This window comes from Grus americana, chromosome 7 (assembly GCF_028858705.1).
Source record: "Grus americana isolate bGruAme1 chromosome 7, bGruAme1.mat, whole genome shotgun sequence".
Taxonomy (NCBI): Eukaryota; Metazoa; Chordata; class Aves; order Gruiformes; family Gruidae; genus Grus; species Grus americana.
The window spans coordinates 14,892,883-14,906,325 of record NC_072858.1 but is presented as its reverse complement, the minus strand read 5'-3'; the positions used below and the strand labels follow the sequence as shown (position 1 = coordinate 14,906,325).

The following is a 13,443-nucleotide window of genomic DNA, read 5'->3' as shown; positions in this document are numbered from 1 at the left end:
CTGCGGCTCTGAACTTCATTAGGAGCGGTTTGTTGCTAATAATGCCGGCAGCTTCTCTAATTAATAATGGAAGGGCTGCGAACAGATGCCAAGCCAGGAGAGGGAAGGGATTTGTTTGTTTATTTCTCTTCTCTCTTGATTTTTTTTTTTTGAGCGCGGAGGGAGGGCCAGGGCTCATTTCCCATCTGAAAAGTGAACTGCGGCACCTGGGAACCTCATCGGGGAGGAGGGTGCACCTGTGGCACGGGAGGGGGAGACAGGGTGGGATGGGAGAAGGGTCCCCACAGGGAGGGATGAGGGGGCAGCCCCCACGGGAAGGTGGTCCCGCTGTGCTCCCTGCCCACCCAGGGCAGAGCCAATATGGCTGCTGGCTCTGCTGCCTTGGGTACCTGGCACGGTCCTGACCCCCAAACCCCCTCCCATAGCATCACCCCCGCAGTATGTCCCTTCCCATGGCATATCCCCCAGCCCATGGTGGGATGGTGCAGCCATGGGATGGAGGGATTCTCCATGCTTTAGCTCACCTGTACCACAGGGATGTGTCACACAGCACCCAGAAATGTGGGCTCGTGAGGGATGAGCGCACCCAGGTCCCTCTGGATTTTTCTTTTCCCCCTCTTTTTGCCTCGTTTCTCTCCTACTTGCTGTTTCGCCCAGCCAGCATTCGTGGCACAGCCGGCCACAGCAGCACCTCGGTGCAGAGGAAAGCCTCCCAGCACGCCCCGGCGCGCAGGACCTGACACATTAACACCCCGCGCTCCTGCGGGGCCCCGTGGCCAAGCCGTAACCGGAGAGGGGCCTGAAGCAGCCAGGCTGGGCCGGTCCTGCTGCCTCCCCTCGTCGTGGGACAAACACCCCCTGCCCCACAGCTGAGCCTCAGGGACGGTGGGGAGCTGGCAAGCATCCTCACCCCGCTGCAAGCCACAGCCTCACCGTCCGGTGTGGGACACCGGGACCTGGCAGGGGTGGGAGAGGTGCCATAGGGAAGCCCCACGTGTGCCCCAGCTCCCTGTCTAGGAGCCCCCAGCATACCCAAAAGCTCCAGTTTCTCCAAATAGCTCCCAGAGCAACTGTTCCTGCTGTCGGGTAGAGTTTGCATTTGAGAAAAAAATGTCCCTCTCTTGCCCTGGCACCTCATCGCTCGCGCTGATTGAAGCAGCGGACTAGACAGGCCGTGGCAGCATGGCTGGCGCAGCCTCAGTGCAGGCTCTGTGCCCACAGTGGGGCGGGCAGTCGGCAGTGCCCGCACCCTGGGGTGCAGCAGCCCAGGAGAGTGGGGGACCCGCTCTGGTGCACCCGAAGCCTGTGGCTCTGTGGGAAGGAGCGTGACCGACATCTGCTGCATCTCGTTTTCCTCTCCACGGGGCAGGTGTGCTTGCAGCGAGAAGAGTTTGGGCAAAGGGCTTTTTCTTCCCCATCTCACTCTCCGGCAGCTGCTCTCCCAGCCTGGGAAAGGGGGGAGGGGGGGTCTGCGATGGCACCAAAGCACAGGTGCTGAGGACCACACATGGCCGGTCCTGCTGCAGGGATATGTTGGCTGCAGGTGCGTTTCATGCAGCAGCCATTGCTGCAGCAGCTTTCCAAAAAAAGCGTAGTTCAGGTTTGGTTTTGTTTTTCCAGGGGGAAAAGTATTTTTGATGCTCTTTCCCACCATTCACATTTCCTCTGACTTTCCACAGTCCAGCCACAAACAACCCGTGGGAGGGCAGCGAGTGAGGCTGCCCTGTGCTGGAGATGCCCCCGCTGCTGCTGTGGGAGATGGGGGACCCGGAGGGGCCGGGGAGCAAAGGGAAAGGCACAGCTAGATATTAAAAAAACTCCAGGGGTGGCCAAGGCCAAGGCAACCAGAGACTCAGCTTCCCACCCGGGCTGGGACCGTCCCTATCGGCTTAATGCACAAATCCCTTCTCTGGCTGTTAAAAACACTGGAGCAAACACAGAACCATGGCACCTTATACTCCCCGCTTGCTTTTTGAACAGGAAAATTATCTAAAGCATCCAGCAAAAGGGGAAAAATAAAGGCAAAAAGGGCTCAGAAGCGGGGGGGGCTGGCGGGGCCACACGGCATGGAGCGTCCCTGGGGGTGCGGGGCGGCGTGGCAGCCTGCCCGGCCCCGGTACAGGCAGCTGAACAATAACGCGAGGCGTCGGGAACACGCTCGGCGGTGGGAATCCCAGTCCTTGCCTTAAAAGGAGATTTTGGGGGATGCTTTTATTGGAAAATTGTTTTCTGATTATTCAGCTTATTGAGAGTTTTATTTCATTATTTGCAACATGATGCGAGGGGGGCTTCAGCTGCGCATGAACAGCGACAGCCAAGGATGTTTCCGTGGATTTCCAGGCCAGATGAGCCCATTAAATCATCCTGTTTGACCTCCTGTGTTTGCCAGCCAGAGAATTTCACCCAATTCCTCTCACGTTGAGCCCAATAACTTGTGCTTTTGATTCAAGCGAGCGGTCCAGGACGACGTCTTGTCTCGGCTTGATGACTTCAAGAGACGAAGAATCTACCACCAACTTCCTTCGCTTGTTTGTCCTGGTGACGACAAAAAAAAAAAACCAACCCGCACCCATGTGAGCAACACCCTGCTGCTGACTTATTTCTGATGAGGATGCATCCTGCTTGCTTCCAACCTTTTTCAGACAAAGGGGGATGTCCACGTCACCCCTCGGCCAGCGCCTCCCGCCCAAGTATGCTTTCTGAGCCGCTCGGATTAATACAGATAAATAACAGGATCCCTCCCGGTCTGCCGTTAGCAAGCAGCTCAAGAGTTAATAAACTTCGAACAGATGTGACCAACATGTCAAGACACGAGAAGTACGTGGTATGGATGTTTATAAGTACATCAACAGAAGGCATTCATAAAAGGTTATAAACCGTGGTAATAAGCAACCCATCAACTTGTTTGGACTCTAACACTTGATTAACCATTTATTAAAAGGTGCAGTAATCATTTATAAGCCATAAGTGGGACCGAACATAAAGTATGACTCTTTTTATGTTAGTAGATGCCTCAAGAATTTCCTCTCCCTCCATGCCATGTTTTGGGTTGTTAAAGGCTAACCCTGGCCGCCGGGTGCCCCGGCCCCTCCTTTCTGGGGTGCATGGGCTGGATTCACACTGGAGCCTTTTGCTCTCCTGGCACCCAAGGAGGGGGCACGGCTGCCCCCACCCCAGGTTTGGCAGTGCCCCAGGGTTTTGTTTATGGGGAGCCCTGGGTTTCTTTTGGCTGGGCTCTGGGTGACTTCTGCCAGCGCCTGAGCATCCCTCCAGAGCCCCCGGGAGGGACCCACTCGGTGGGTTCGGGAGGGATGGGCAGAGAGGTGTTTGCTGCCCGGCAGGGCAGTGGGCTGCACAGGGCAGTGGGCAGCACGGGAAGCCTGGCAGCTCCCTGGGGAGAGCAGGGCAGCCAGTGGTTGCACAGGCGGACACAGCTCAGATGCTTCTCCCAGGCTTTCCTGGCACAGCCCAGCACCAGCCCCACCACCCATGGGTCCCCATCGGACCCCAAGGAAGGGCTGTGTGGGGACAGTGGGCACCAAGTGCTGAGCTGAGTGGGGTGCCTCTGGGATTTCAGAGGGGTTAAAACCATCTGCCCCGAGTCCCTGGTGCCCTGGGGTGCCCAGGGGAAGGAGCAGAGTACAAGGAGAGCTGGGAACCTGCTCCCTGCATCCCCCTGCATCCCCCTGCATTCCCCTGCACCTGGGAGTCAATCCAAGCCCCAGGCTGCCAACGCACTGGGATGGGATGGAAACGCCTCCGTTGCAAAGGCAGCTTCATCCTTCTGTCAACAGGACCCTCCTTTTTGTTTGCCATCATATTCCTCCTACCCCCAGACAGACCCTGTTTTCCTTCCTGGTGTCTTAACAAGACCTAAACCCATAATTGCTCCCATTACACAACCAGGAGTGACAGTTTATTAGCAATGCTTCCTGACCTAATTTACACAGATACCCTCATGCTCTTCCCTTTGTCACGGGCAAACAGACCTTTAGGCTTTCAGAGAGGAAGGAGAGCCCCGGCAGCGGGAGGTGCACAGCCTGCGACTCTGGGGCAAGTCCCTGCCCTTGCCCTGCCTCAGTTTCCCCTGGCTGCACCGAGCCGGGGCTCAGCAGCACCGCTGGACTCGGGGACTGTGGGTTTGGGGGTCACACAGGGCATGGTGGTGGAGGATGCTCTGCCCTTCAAAGGACAGCTCAGTAGCTGCCTGGCGGGGCGCTTTTTAGCATGTGTGTGTCACTTGGTCATTTGGCTGCAGCTGGCTTTAATTGCAGAGAGCACGCAGAAGAGGAAGAGGAAGGCTGAGAAATTGCTCCAGAGTGAAGATTGCAAAGGTTACACCTCGGCTTGGGCAGGGACCGCAGCAGCCTTCTGGTGGGACAGCGGCTGAACCCAAGTGCAGATGGGAAGGGAGGTGGTGGGATTGCACCCCACTCTCACCCCCAGTCTCCCACGATCAGATCTCAGCTTTGTGACTCCAAGCTGGTCACGGGGCTGGCAGCGCTGAGGAGCTCCGGCTTTCCCCCAGGGAGATGCCCAGCCACAGTGTGGGAGGCTGTGCCAGAGCTTGATGCACCCGGGAAAGGGCTGGTGCAGAAGGAGAAACGGGGCCACCAGTAGCCGGAGGGATGCTGCTCTCTCCAAGAGGTGCACGCGTGGGACATGTACCTCACAGACCCTGTGCCTGGGGGACAGAGGCACGGTGAAGCAAGAGCCCTGGGTCAGGAGAGATCGCACTGCTGCCCGGGAGGCTGTAAATCCCAGTCTCACAGTTACAACACAGACCAGGCGGGAAATGCCCCCAAAAGTGACTTTAGTACCTGGGGCACAGCCTGGGCTTAGGACAGCGCCAGCCTGGACGTGGCCGTAGGAGCAGCCGGAGTAACTTGGTCCTGGCACCACCTTCCCCTGCCCCGACCTGCGGTGGGAGACACGGGACCCCTGCACAGACCCACCATGCTGGGGTCTGCCAGCGTTTGCTAGCATCTCTTCCCAACCCTGTTAAGACGAACGAGTTACTTTTAACCGCGGCCAGTACATTATTCAGGGTGCAGTGTTGAGGCTGCACCAGAGTGCTGCCGAGGAATAAGAAACACCAGTCGAACCCCAGGGCTGGCGGCTCCCTCGGATGCTCACACCATCCATCCCCTCCTAAAGGCTTCCCACTGGCAGCTCTGACAGCACCTCTCCAACTGGCAGCAGAGGGTAAAATTAGATGGAGCTGCTTTTTTTTTCCCCCCTCTGCTGCCCAGCAAACTTTTACAGCTCTTCTGCCGGGTCCCATCCCGTCTCGGGGGGAAGCAGCCACCCCAGCGGGGGGAAGAGCGGAGGAGCCCATCTGGCTGCCAGTCTCCCTCATGCTCAAAAAAAAAAAAAAAGAAAAAAAGAAAATTGTGCTGGGTTTTTTGTTTGGTTGGGTTTGGGTTTTGTTTTAATATATATATATGGAGGTTTTGTGGCTTTGACGCAGTTTCCTGAAAATCCTGCCTCATCCTGCCAGGGGCTGAGCAAATGCACATCCCAGCCCTCAGCAGTGGGGGAGAGAAGGAGGAGAAGCCAGGGAGGGAGAGAAGAAAGCCTTTGCCAAACTGGCCTGACCAGAATGTGACACAAGAGCAGGAAATGAGTCATGCCGGCAGGGCAGCTGCTCCCAGGCATTTGCATAGAAAGAAACCCACCAGGCAGGGAACTGCACCGGCCTTCCTCCCGCCTTCCTCCCAGCTCCTCGCACTCCAGACCCGCGGCTCACGGGTACCCATCAGCACCCCGACGCCGGCCACGGCAGCAATCCTCAGAGCATCACCCCTGTCCCACAGCTGGCTCTGCAACCACGGACTTGGCTCTTCAACCTCAGATTGGGTCGTTCCACCCTGGATTTGCCCTGGGCCAAAGCGGAGCCCCCCCTGCCCTTCCCCCCCACCACCCCCCATGCAGTCCCCCTTGGCCAGCCCTCAATGTTTGCTTTGCCCCATGCTTTAGGCTAGAGGAGGAAGGGAGAAAGCCCAGCATTTTTGCCCTGAGAGGAGATTCAGTTGTGCATCTAATGCACCAGGACAAAGCTCTCCTGAGGGGCCGACATGGGCATCACCATCCCTGCATCCAGCGTGCTGTCCCGGCCCCACTCCCGGCTGCCAGTGTCGGATGTGGGTGTTGCTGGATCCCAACACGCCAGGGTGCTTGGGACAGGGGACCTGCTTTGTGTGCTGCAGGGAGCAGGCTGCACACCCAGCTCCTGGTCCCCTTTTATTAATCAGAGGACAGGAGGTTTCCCCTGCAGATGCTCCGTGCACGTGCATGCACCCCATGTGCATCTTCCCCTGGCAGGTACCGGGCTGTGAGGATGCAGCAGCAGGCAGGTGACAGTGTGAGATGGATGAGTGTGACATCATGGGATGGCTGGGCACAAGCAGTACATGTCGGCGGTGTGTCCTGTCCCAGCCCACGGGGTGACCGGCCGTGGGGACCTCTGTGTCGTGCCTCCTCTGTGGGGTTGTTTCCCTCCTCCTCCACCCCAGCCGGGAACAGGGGACGGCCACAAGCAGACGGATTTAGTGCTGCAAACCAGGGTATTGCCGCCCTGCAAGTTCCTTAAATCCTTAAACCCAGTCTTAAAACTTCAGCAAAAGCCTTCAACGCGTTAATCACTGGGAGCAGGGTGGGGGAGCTTTCTCTATCGCTCTAAGCCACCTCACCAGGCTTACACGGAAGGGGGGCAGAAGGGCGGTGATGGCTTCTCTCTGGTTGGTTGAGTTATAAACGGCCCAAGAAGCACGTCGCTTTGTATTACTTTTGGAGGGCCGAAGGCTTCTGCGGAAGGTGCAGGGCTGGGTGTTGGAGCCCACAGCAGCATTCCGAGGATGCGGTGATGGCAGAGAGAGAACCTGTCACTTTACCCACCGCTCTGTATATCTGTGCAAACACCTTCCCCCTCCAATCAGCTCAGTAGGGTCCACAGCCCTAAATAGCAAACAGAATTTTTGTACGTCTGCAGGCTGGTCAAACATTGCTGAAGTCTGCCTGGAAAAGCAGAGGCAGGTCTTTGACACGAGCTGCCAGGCACGGCCCCGCTCGTCCTCTGCCCACAGTGATGAAGGCACCTCGGCTCTGCAGACCAGCCAGCACAACCCTGCTCCCTGGGGACAAGGTCCCTCTGTACCAGGCAATGCCACTTCAATGCCAGACCCTGGTGACAAGTGCCTGAGCATCCTGGCTCTGCAGGGTGTGGGGTGATGCTCTGCTGGCCCTTTGTGGGCCCAGTCAGTGCTAACTGGGGCCTCAGCAGAGACGCTGATACTTTACCAGGAGGCTGGTGGGGGCCGTGGTCTCTCCAGGGCAGGGCTAAGGGCTGCAGAAGTGAGACCACTGGTAAAGGGGAACGATGGCCCAGCGGTGGCTGGGAAAACCGAGGTGGGGGGGTTGAGGGATGCGCATTAGGACTTGGCTAAAAACCACCTCTGTGACCCCTTGGTGTGGGCTGGGACACCCACACAGGACCGAATCCTGGTAGAGAGGAGCCCAAAGCGTGGGCAGGCTTTCTGCAGCTTTCTCCTTCTGCTGTCCATTGGCCACCCAGCACTGGCAGGAGGGTGGTTGGGAGCTGTGTGCGCAGGGGGTTACCCACCTATAGCCCCCCCCGCCAACTCCTGCTGGCTATGGAGGGGTTGTATGCCCAGCCTGGCTTTGGGGCTTTCCTTGCTAAGGGGTTTTCTCCAAGCTGGGCAGGGAGATGGCATCATCCGGACATGGGTGTGATGACAGCAGGGCCAGTGCCAGTCCTGGGGCAGCAGGATTCTCAGCTGAGAGCAGGACACATCTTTCAGCTTGGCTCAGCCCCATCCCATCCACCTTCCACTTTGAAATCCTGCTAAATACCAGCCGGCTTCCCCAGCTCACCCACAGCAGAGGGCACGGGGGGGCTCCGAGCAGCCTCTGCAGGAGAGCTGTGCCCTGCCTGGGGTGGGGACGGTGGCTGTCAGCAGGGGCTGCCTGGTATTGCCTGTGTTTATAAAGTGAGAGTCACGAATAGTTTTGCGCTGACTTTTCGAGGAGAGGTTTGCCTCCACGTGGGCTCGGCCAGCCAGCAGCGGCTCTGAGACATCCTGCTCTGTCCTGCCCAGCTCCCACCGGCCCTGGCTGCTGGACGGCTTGTAAAACCCCAGAGGAGATGTACAGCCCGTGGGCTCTGAGGCCTGGCAGAGGAATTACATGGCAAACTGCTCCCTTTGCAGGAATCAGTGCTCGAGCCCCAGGAGCTGTAGGCTGGGTGTGCGGGGATGGAGCGGGGCGGCCGAGGGGTGATACAGGGTGAGCCCCAGTCCCGGGGTGCCCCTGCTGTGGGCTTTCCCATGCAGGCAGGGATCAGCCGGCTGAACCCAGAAATAGATTTTATTGTGGCAAAGAGGCTGTGGGAGCCTCACCCAGAAATGAGAGGTGAGCAAGGCACCCCAAGCCAGCCTGAGCATGGCACACCGACTGTAGATTGTGTCTGTGCAGCCCCGTTGCAGCCCCATCAGCACTGTGGGATGTGCTGGGGTACAACACTGTTATTATTCGTTATTATTTGCCCTGGGGCAGCACTTTGGGACTGGGGTGTGCTGGGCATAACACAGACAGCAGGTAAAGGTTTCCCCCATGTCCTGTCAAAGCATGAAGTGAGAGGGGAAAGGTGGAGGCAGGGAAATGGGAAGGGGGATCTCACCTGTGCACAGGGGGTTCCTGTAAAGGAAAGTGTGGAAAGACACGGATCACCCCCACCTCGGGTGTGCTGCAGGATGCTCATCCCTCTAGCAGGCAGCCGGCTGCCCCAGGTGGCCCATGGCACTGGGGCTATAGGGTGCTGTAGTAGACACTACTGGGTGGTGTCTCTGGCCGGTCTGGTCTGTGGCTTTGAGACTGCAGTTGGGGCTAAATCCCTCCTGGAGGCAAATTGCCATCAGTGAGCATCACCCAGGGGCAAGACTGGGACCAGATCGCCAAGCCACCATCTAAGCCTTTGCCCCCTTGTCACTCCACCATAAACCTGACTGTGCACCCTAAGCACTTTTTGGTCTAAATACTCTGGTTTGAAGCCATTTGTGACCCCCTCGCCAGTGGGAAATGGATTTACACCAGCAACATGCTTTATTCCCAGTGGCCTGGCACATTTGGCAGGGGTTGGATATACAGTGTCCAGCGAAACAGCTGTGGAAACATTTGGTGGGAGAGCTGTTAGCAGAGACACCTCTGTGCCCTGGGCTCGGGCAAGAGGTGCTGGGGCTGCTGGTTTCGCAAAGACCCCAAGGGACAAACGGCTGTTGCTCTGCACAGGGAGGAAATGCACCTGAAATGGTCTGTGCAAAGTAACAGCCCATCCAGGGGGGAGCTGAGAGGGTGTAGGAGGCTCCAGAGGGCATTTACGGTACCCAGGCCCAGCTGTGGCCCAGATGTGAGCTGGTTCCAGGGCAATCAGCCCCTTTTTATGGACCAGCACCCTGAGCAACCCTGGCTTCTGGCTGCGTAGGGATGCTGGTGGCCAGGCAGGGTGGCCCTGCCGCTGATGGAGTGGCCAGCAGGGACATCCCAGCTGGGGACAAGCCTGGGCTCCAGCCGCAGGGACAGCGCAGCGCCGAGCACCGCGGTGGGCCCCACCGCCTGCCGTGTCCGCTTTAAGGCGGTGCTGTTTCTGGGCGGGGCGGGGGGCGGTTTCTCGTGACGCGCGGTGGGCGGTCCCGCGGGCGGGGCGGGGCTGGTCCCGCCGCAGCGCAGCGCAGCCTGGCCCCGCGCAGCTCCGAGGCGGCAGCGGCAGCGCCCGGCGGGATCTACCGGCTCCGGCGGCTCCGCTCCGCTCCCCCCGCCTCACCCCGACCGGCTCCCGAGCGGGGCGGCCCCTCTGCGCGCCGGGGCGGGGCGCGCCCGCCCTCCCTCCTCCCCGGTCGATATCTCCCCCGCGGCCGCCGCCCCCATGGCCGCCCCGCCCGCCCCCCGCCGCCGTCGCCCCGGCCCCCAGCGCCGGCGCTGAGCTCGGCCGCCTCCGAGGCGCCGCCCCCCCCTCCCCCCCCCGGTCCTCCCCGAAGAGATCCGTTGCGGGGATCCGCGCCCCCCCTCCCCCCCGCACCCGCTCCTCGTCTTCCCCGGGCCGCGGCCGCCTCCCCGGGGGCGGCAGGAGGAAGGCCGGGGCGTGGGGCTCTGGCGGGCGGTCGGTCGGCGCCCAGGGCGAGCCCAAGATGGCTGGAGGCGGCGGCAGCGGGGGCAGGCGCGGGGGGCTGTGCTGAGCGGCCCCGCCGGGACGGGACGGCTCGGCTCGGGCTCCGGCTTGACTCGCCCCGCGGCCCCGCAGCCGCAGCCCCTCCGCAGAGCCCCGCCGTGCGGGCGGGGGAGGCAGCGGGAGTGGTTTTGTTCCGGTGACTTTATTTAATTTTTTAATACCTTTTTATTTTTTTTAATTATTTTATTTTTAATGCGCCTCCGGTCTCCGTTCTCCAGCAGGGCAGCTCAAAATGGCTGAGGGCTGACTCGGCTCTCCCGGAACCGCACGCTTCGGCCGACTCCTCCCGGCTGCCCGCCGCCGCCTCGCCCTTTCCCGGCGGGGCCGGACCGGGGAAGCCGCGCCGGGGGAAGGCGCTCCGCGGGCGGCTCGGACACCCGTCCCTCTGCCCCGGGACCCCCAGCTCCACCGCATTGTTACTGTCGGGGGACTGCGTCCCCCCGGCCGGCCATGAGACCGGGCTAGGTCGGATCCTGCCCACCCCCGGACGCCTTTTTTTCCCCCAGCGCCGGTGGGAAGTCGGAGCAGGTTGATTCGGGGTTTAGATCCCCCCTTGGCAAAGCCCATCCTCTCTCCCATCCCTCTCCGGGAGCGTTGGAGGAGGCTGGGAGGGCTGCGCTGGGCTGGGGTTTGCTCTGAATGACCGAGCTCTCCCATTCAAGACCTCGCAATCTTCGAAGCGGGCGAGAGGGTGGTGTTTGGTTTTTTTTTTTTCTTTTCTTTTTCCTGTCTTGTCTTTTTTTTTTTTACTCCGTTTTTTTTCTTTGCTCCTCGCCCGGTTTAGAAGCAAATCTCGGGGGCTGCGGAGAGAATTCGTTTTTTCGGCATCGTCATCATCGCTATTATTATTTTTTTTTTAACCTTCCTCCTTTTCCCATTTTGGATCTTAACCCTTTGATCTATTTCCTTTAAAAGACTCTGATTCCCAACTCCCATCAGGGGGAGAGGGAGGAGAAATACAGGGGAGAAAAAACCCCTGAGCGAGTCCGTGCTCTCAGCTGTTAGCCAGGTTGGTGGGGGACAAAAGTCCCTTTAAAATATTGAATGTCAGTTGCAAACCTAAGAAAAGAAAAATCCGATCCGGAGCGCTAAATTTAGGAGCTTTATATGGAACTTGGACTCTGCTGCTGGATTTTGTATGGATTTTTTTCAACCTTTGGTAAGTTTCGATTCACCTTCTGGGGTAAAAAGAAACAAATGGCTTTTAGGGGTGGTTAAGACTTTGGGCTGTAAATCCTACAATACCATGTTGGGTTTTTTTAACTGTGTCGTTTGTTTTTTGTTTTTGTGTTGTTTTTTTTTTTTTAATGAAGCGACAAGGACGTTGCGTTTTCTCACTGGAGATTCCTAGAGTGCTGCTCTGTGGGTCTTTTTATCCCCGATTTTAAAAATCTGCTGTGGTTTATTATTTATCGCGCGTGCTGCGGGGAAGGGAGCCCAGCCGTTCACCCCCAGGCTTCCCTTTGCAGGGAGGACAGACCCCGGCGTCCGCCCCTAGACCGCACTGAGCGACCGAAGCGGGTGGGGGGGGGAAACGTCGCCAGAGGCTGCCGGCAGAGATGGCTGAGAATTGGAAGAACTGCTTCGAAGAGGAGCTCATCTGCCCCATTTGCCTGCATGTCTTCGTGGAGCCAGTCCAGCTGCCCTGCAAGCACAACTTCTGCCGGGGCTGCATTGGGGAGGCGTGGGCCAAGGAGTCGGGCTTGGTGCGGTGCCCAGAGTGCAACCAGGCCTACAACCAGAAGCCCAACCTGGAGAAGAACCTGAAGCTCACCAACATCGTGGAGAAGTTCAACTCCCTTAACCTGGAGAAGCCCCCCTCCGTCTTGCACTGCGTCTTTTGCCGCCGAGGCCCGCCGCTGCCGGCCCAGAAGATCTGTTTGAGGTGCGAGGCCCCGTGTTGCCAGTCCCACGTCCAGACCCACCTGCAGCAACCCTCCACGGCCCGGGGCCATCTCTTGGTGGAGGCAGACGACGTGCGGGCCTGGAGCTGCCCCCAGCACAACGCTTACCGCCTGTACCACTGCGAGGCCGAGCAGGTGGCCGTCTGCCAGTTCTGCTGCTACTACAGCGGGGCCCACCAGGGACATTCGGTCTGCGATGTGGAGATCCGCCGCAATGAGATCAGGGTAAGTTGGACCTTCGTGGAGACGTGGGTTTGTCCAGCTTGGGGGGTTGCCGGTCTTCCTGGCTGCTCTCTTCCCCTGCTGTGTTTGTTCCCCAAAGGCCTGTGTTTGTGTAGGGCCTACACAAAATCCACCCCAGTGGTGCTCCTCCTCCACCTGGTCCCCCTGTGGCGGACATGTTAGGTGGCCGCCCCAGCTGAGCCATGACAGAGTCTGTGGGTGCTGGGGGGGCTCCCCAGGGAAGGGGGTCCATAGAGGAGGCCTTTGGAGTCGTTCAGCTGTAGGACCTGCAGCTGCTTGGGTCTGGGCTGCGCAGGGAAGGGTTGAGGTCTTGGGCCAGGGGGGTTCGGAGGGGCTGTCTCCCCAGTTCCTGCTGGGGTGCACAGCCGTTTAGGGGAAGGCAGAGGAACTGCCTGCGTCCGAGGTGAAGTCACCCCGAAATCAGACTAGCCGGGGGAACAAAGCGGCCGCAGATGCGGACCCCGTCCATTGTAAGGCCTGTGAATGTCAAACTGCCGGCTCTTCCCTCTGCCTCCCGCCGGGGCCAGCGGTCGCCATCCCCTTCCCCCTGGCACTGGGAGAGCTTCATGTCAGAGACCCACGGCTTCTATCTGGCGAGCATTCATGCTTGGGGTTTGGCCAAATAATGGGGTTTTTATTAGGGGGCACAGGGCTGCCCCCCCCACCCCCTAAAGCAGCATGAGGCATAGCACTGGATTTGAGGGAAAGCGAGTCTGTGTTTTGCTCATGGCCAGACCATCTGGCGGGAGCTTTCACCCCTGGTTCCCCAGCCCAAAGTTCGTGGTGGGCATTTAACAGCTCTGCAGGCAGCCCTGCCGTGACCCCACCACCACCTTACCCCCCTTCCTAGGCCGCCCCTCCGACCCTTCGAAAGAGGCCCGGCGCTTGTCCACCGAATAAATATTTAACAATGAATTGAATGGTGATTACTGTAAAATGGGGATGATTTCCTGTGTATTTTAATGTTGCCAAAATGAGTCACCATTTAGCAATAAAAAAAAAGTCATAAATAAAAATTGCAGTATAATTACTTTCCAATTGGATGGCCAGGCC

The 13,443-nt window shown here is 58.9% G+C and overlaps 1 protein-coding gene across 2 annotated transcripts in view; it reads left to right on the top strand.

Moving 5' to 3' along the window:
• The first annotated feature begins 10,078 nt into the window (after positions 1-10,078).
• Positions 10,079-13,443, top strand: part of TRIM8 (tripartite motif containing 8) — a 30,503-nt gene continuing 27,138 nt past the window's right edge. Inside the window, exons 1-2 of one of the 2 annotated variants that reach the window (XM_054832200.1) lie at positions 10,079-11,402; positions 11,713-12,372. In XM_054832200.1, the coding sequence (XP_054688175.1) occupies positions 11,803-12,372 (570 nt within the window). In that variant the 5' untranslated portion in view covers positions 10,079-11,402; positions 11,713-11,802. Of the gene's footprint in view, positions 11,403-11,556; positions 12,373-13,443 lie in introns of both variants that reach the window. The other variant, XM_054832201.1, reaches the window with a different exon arrangement.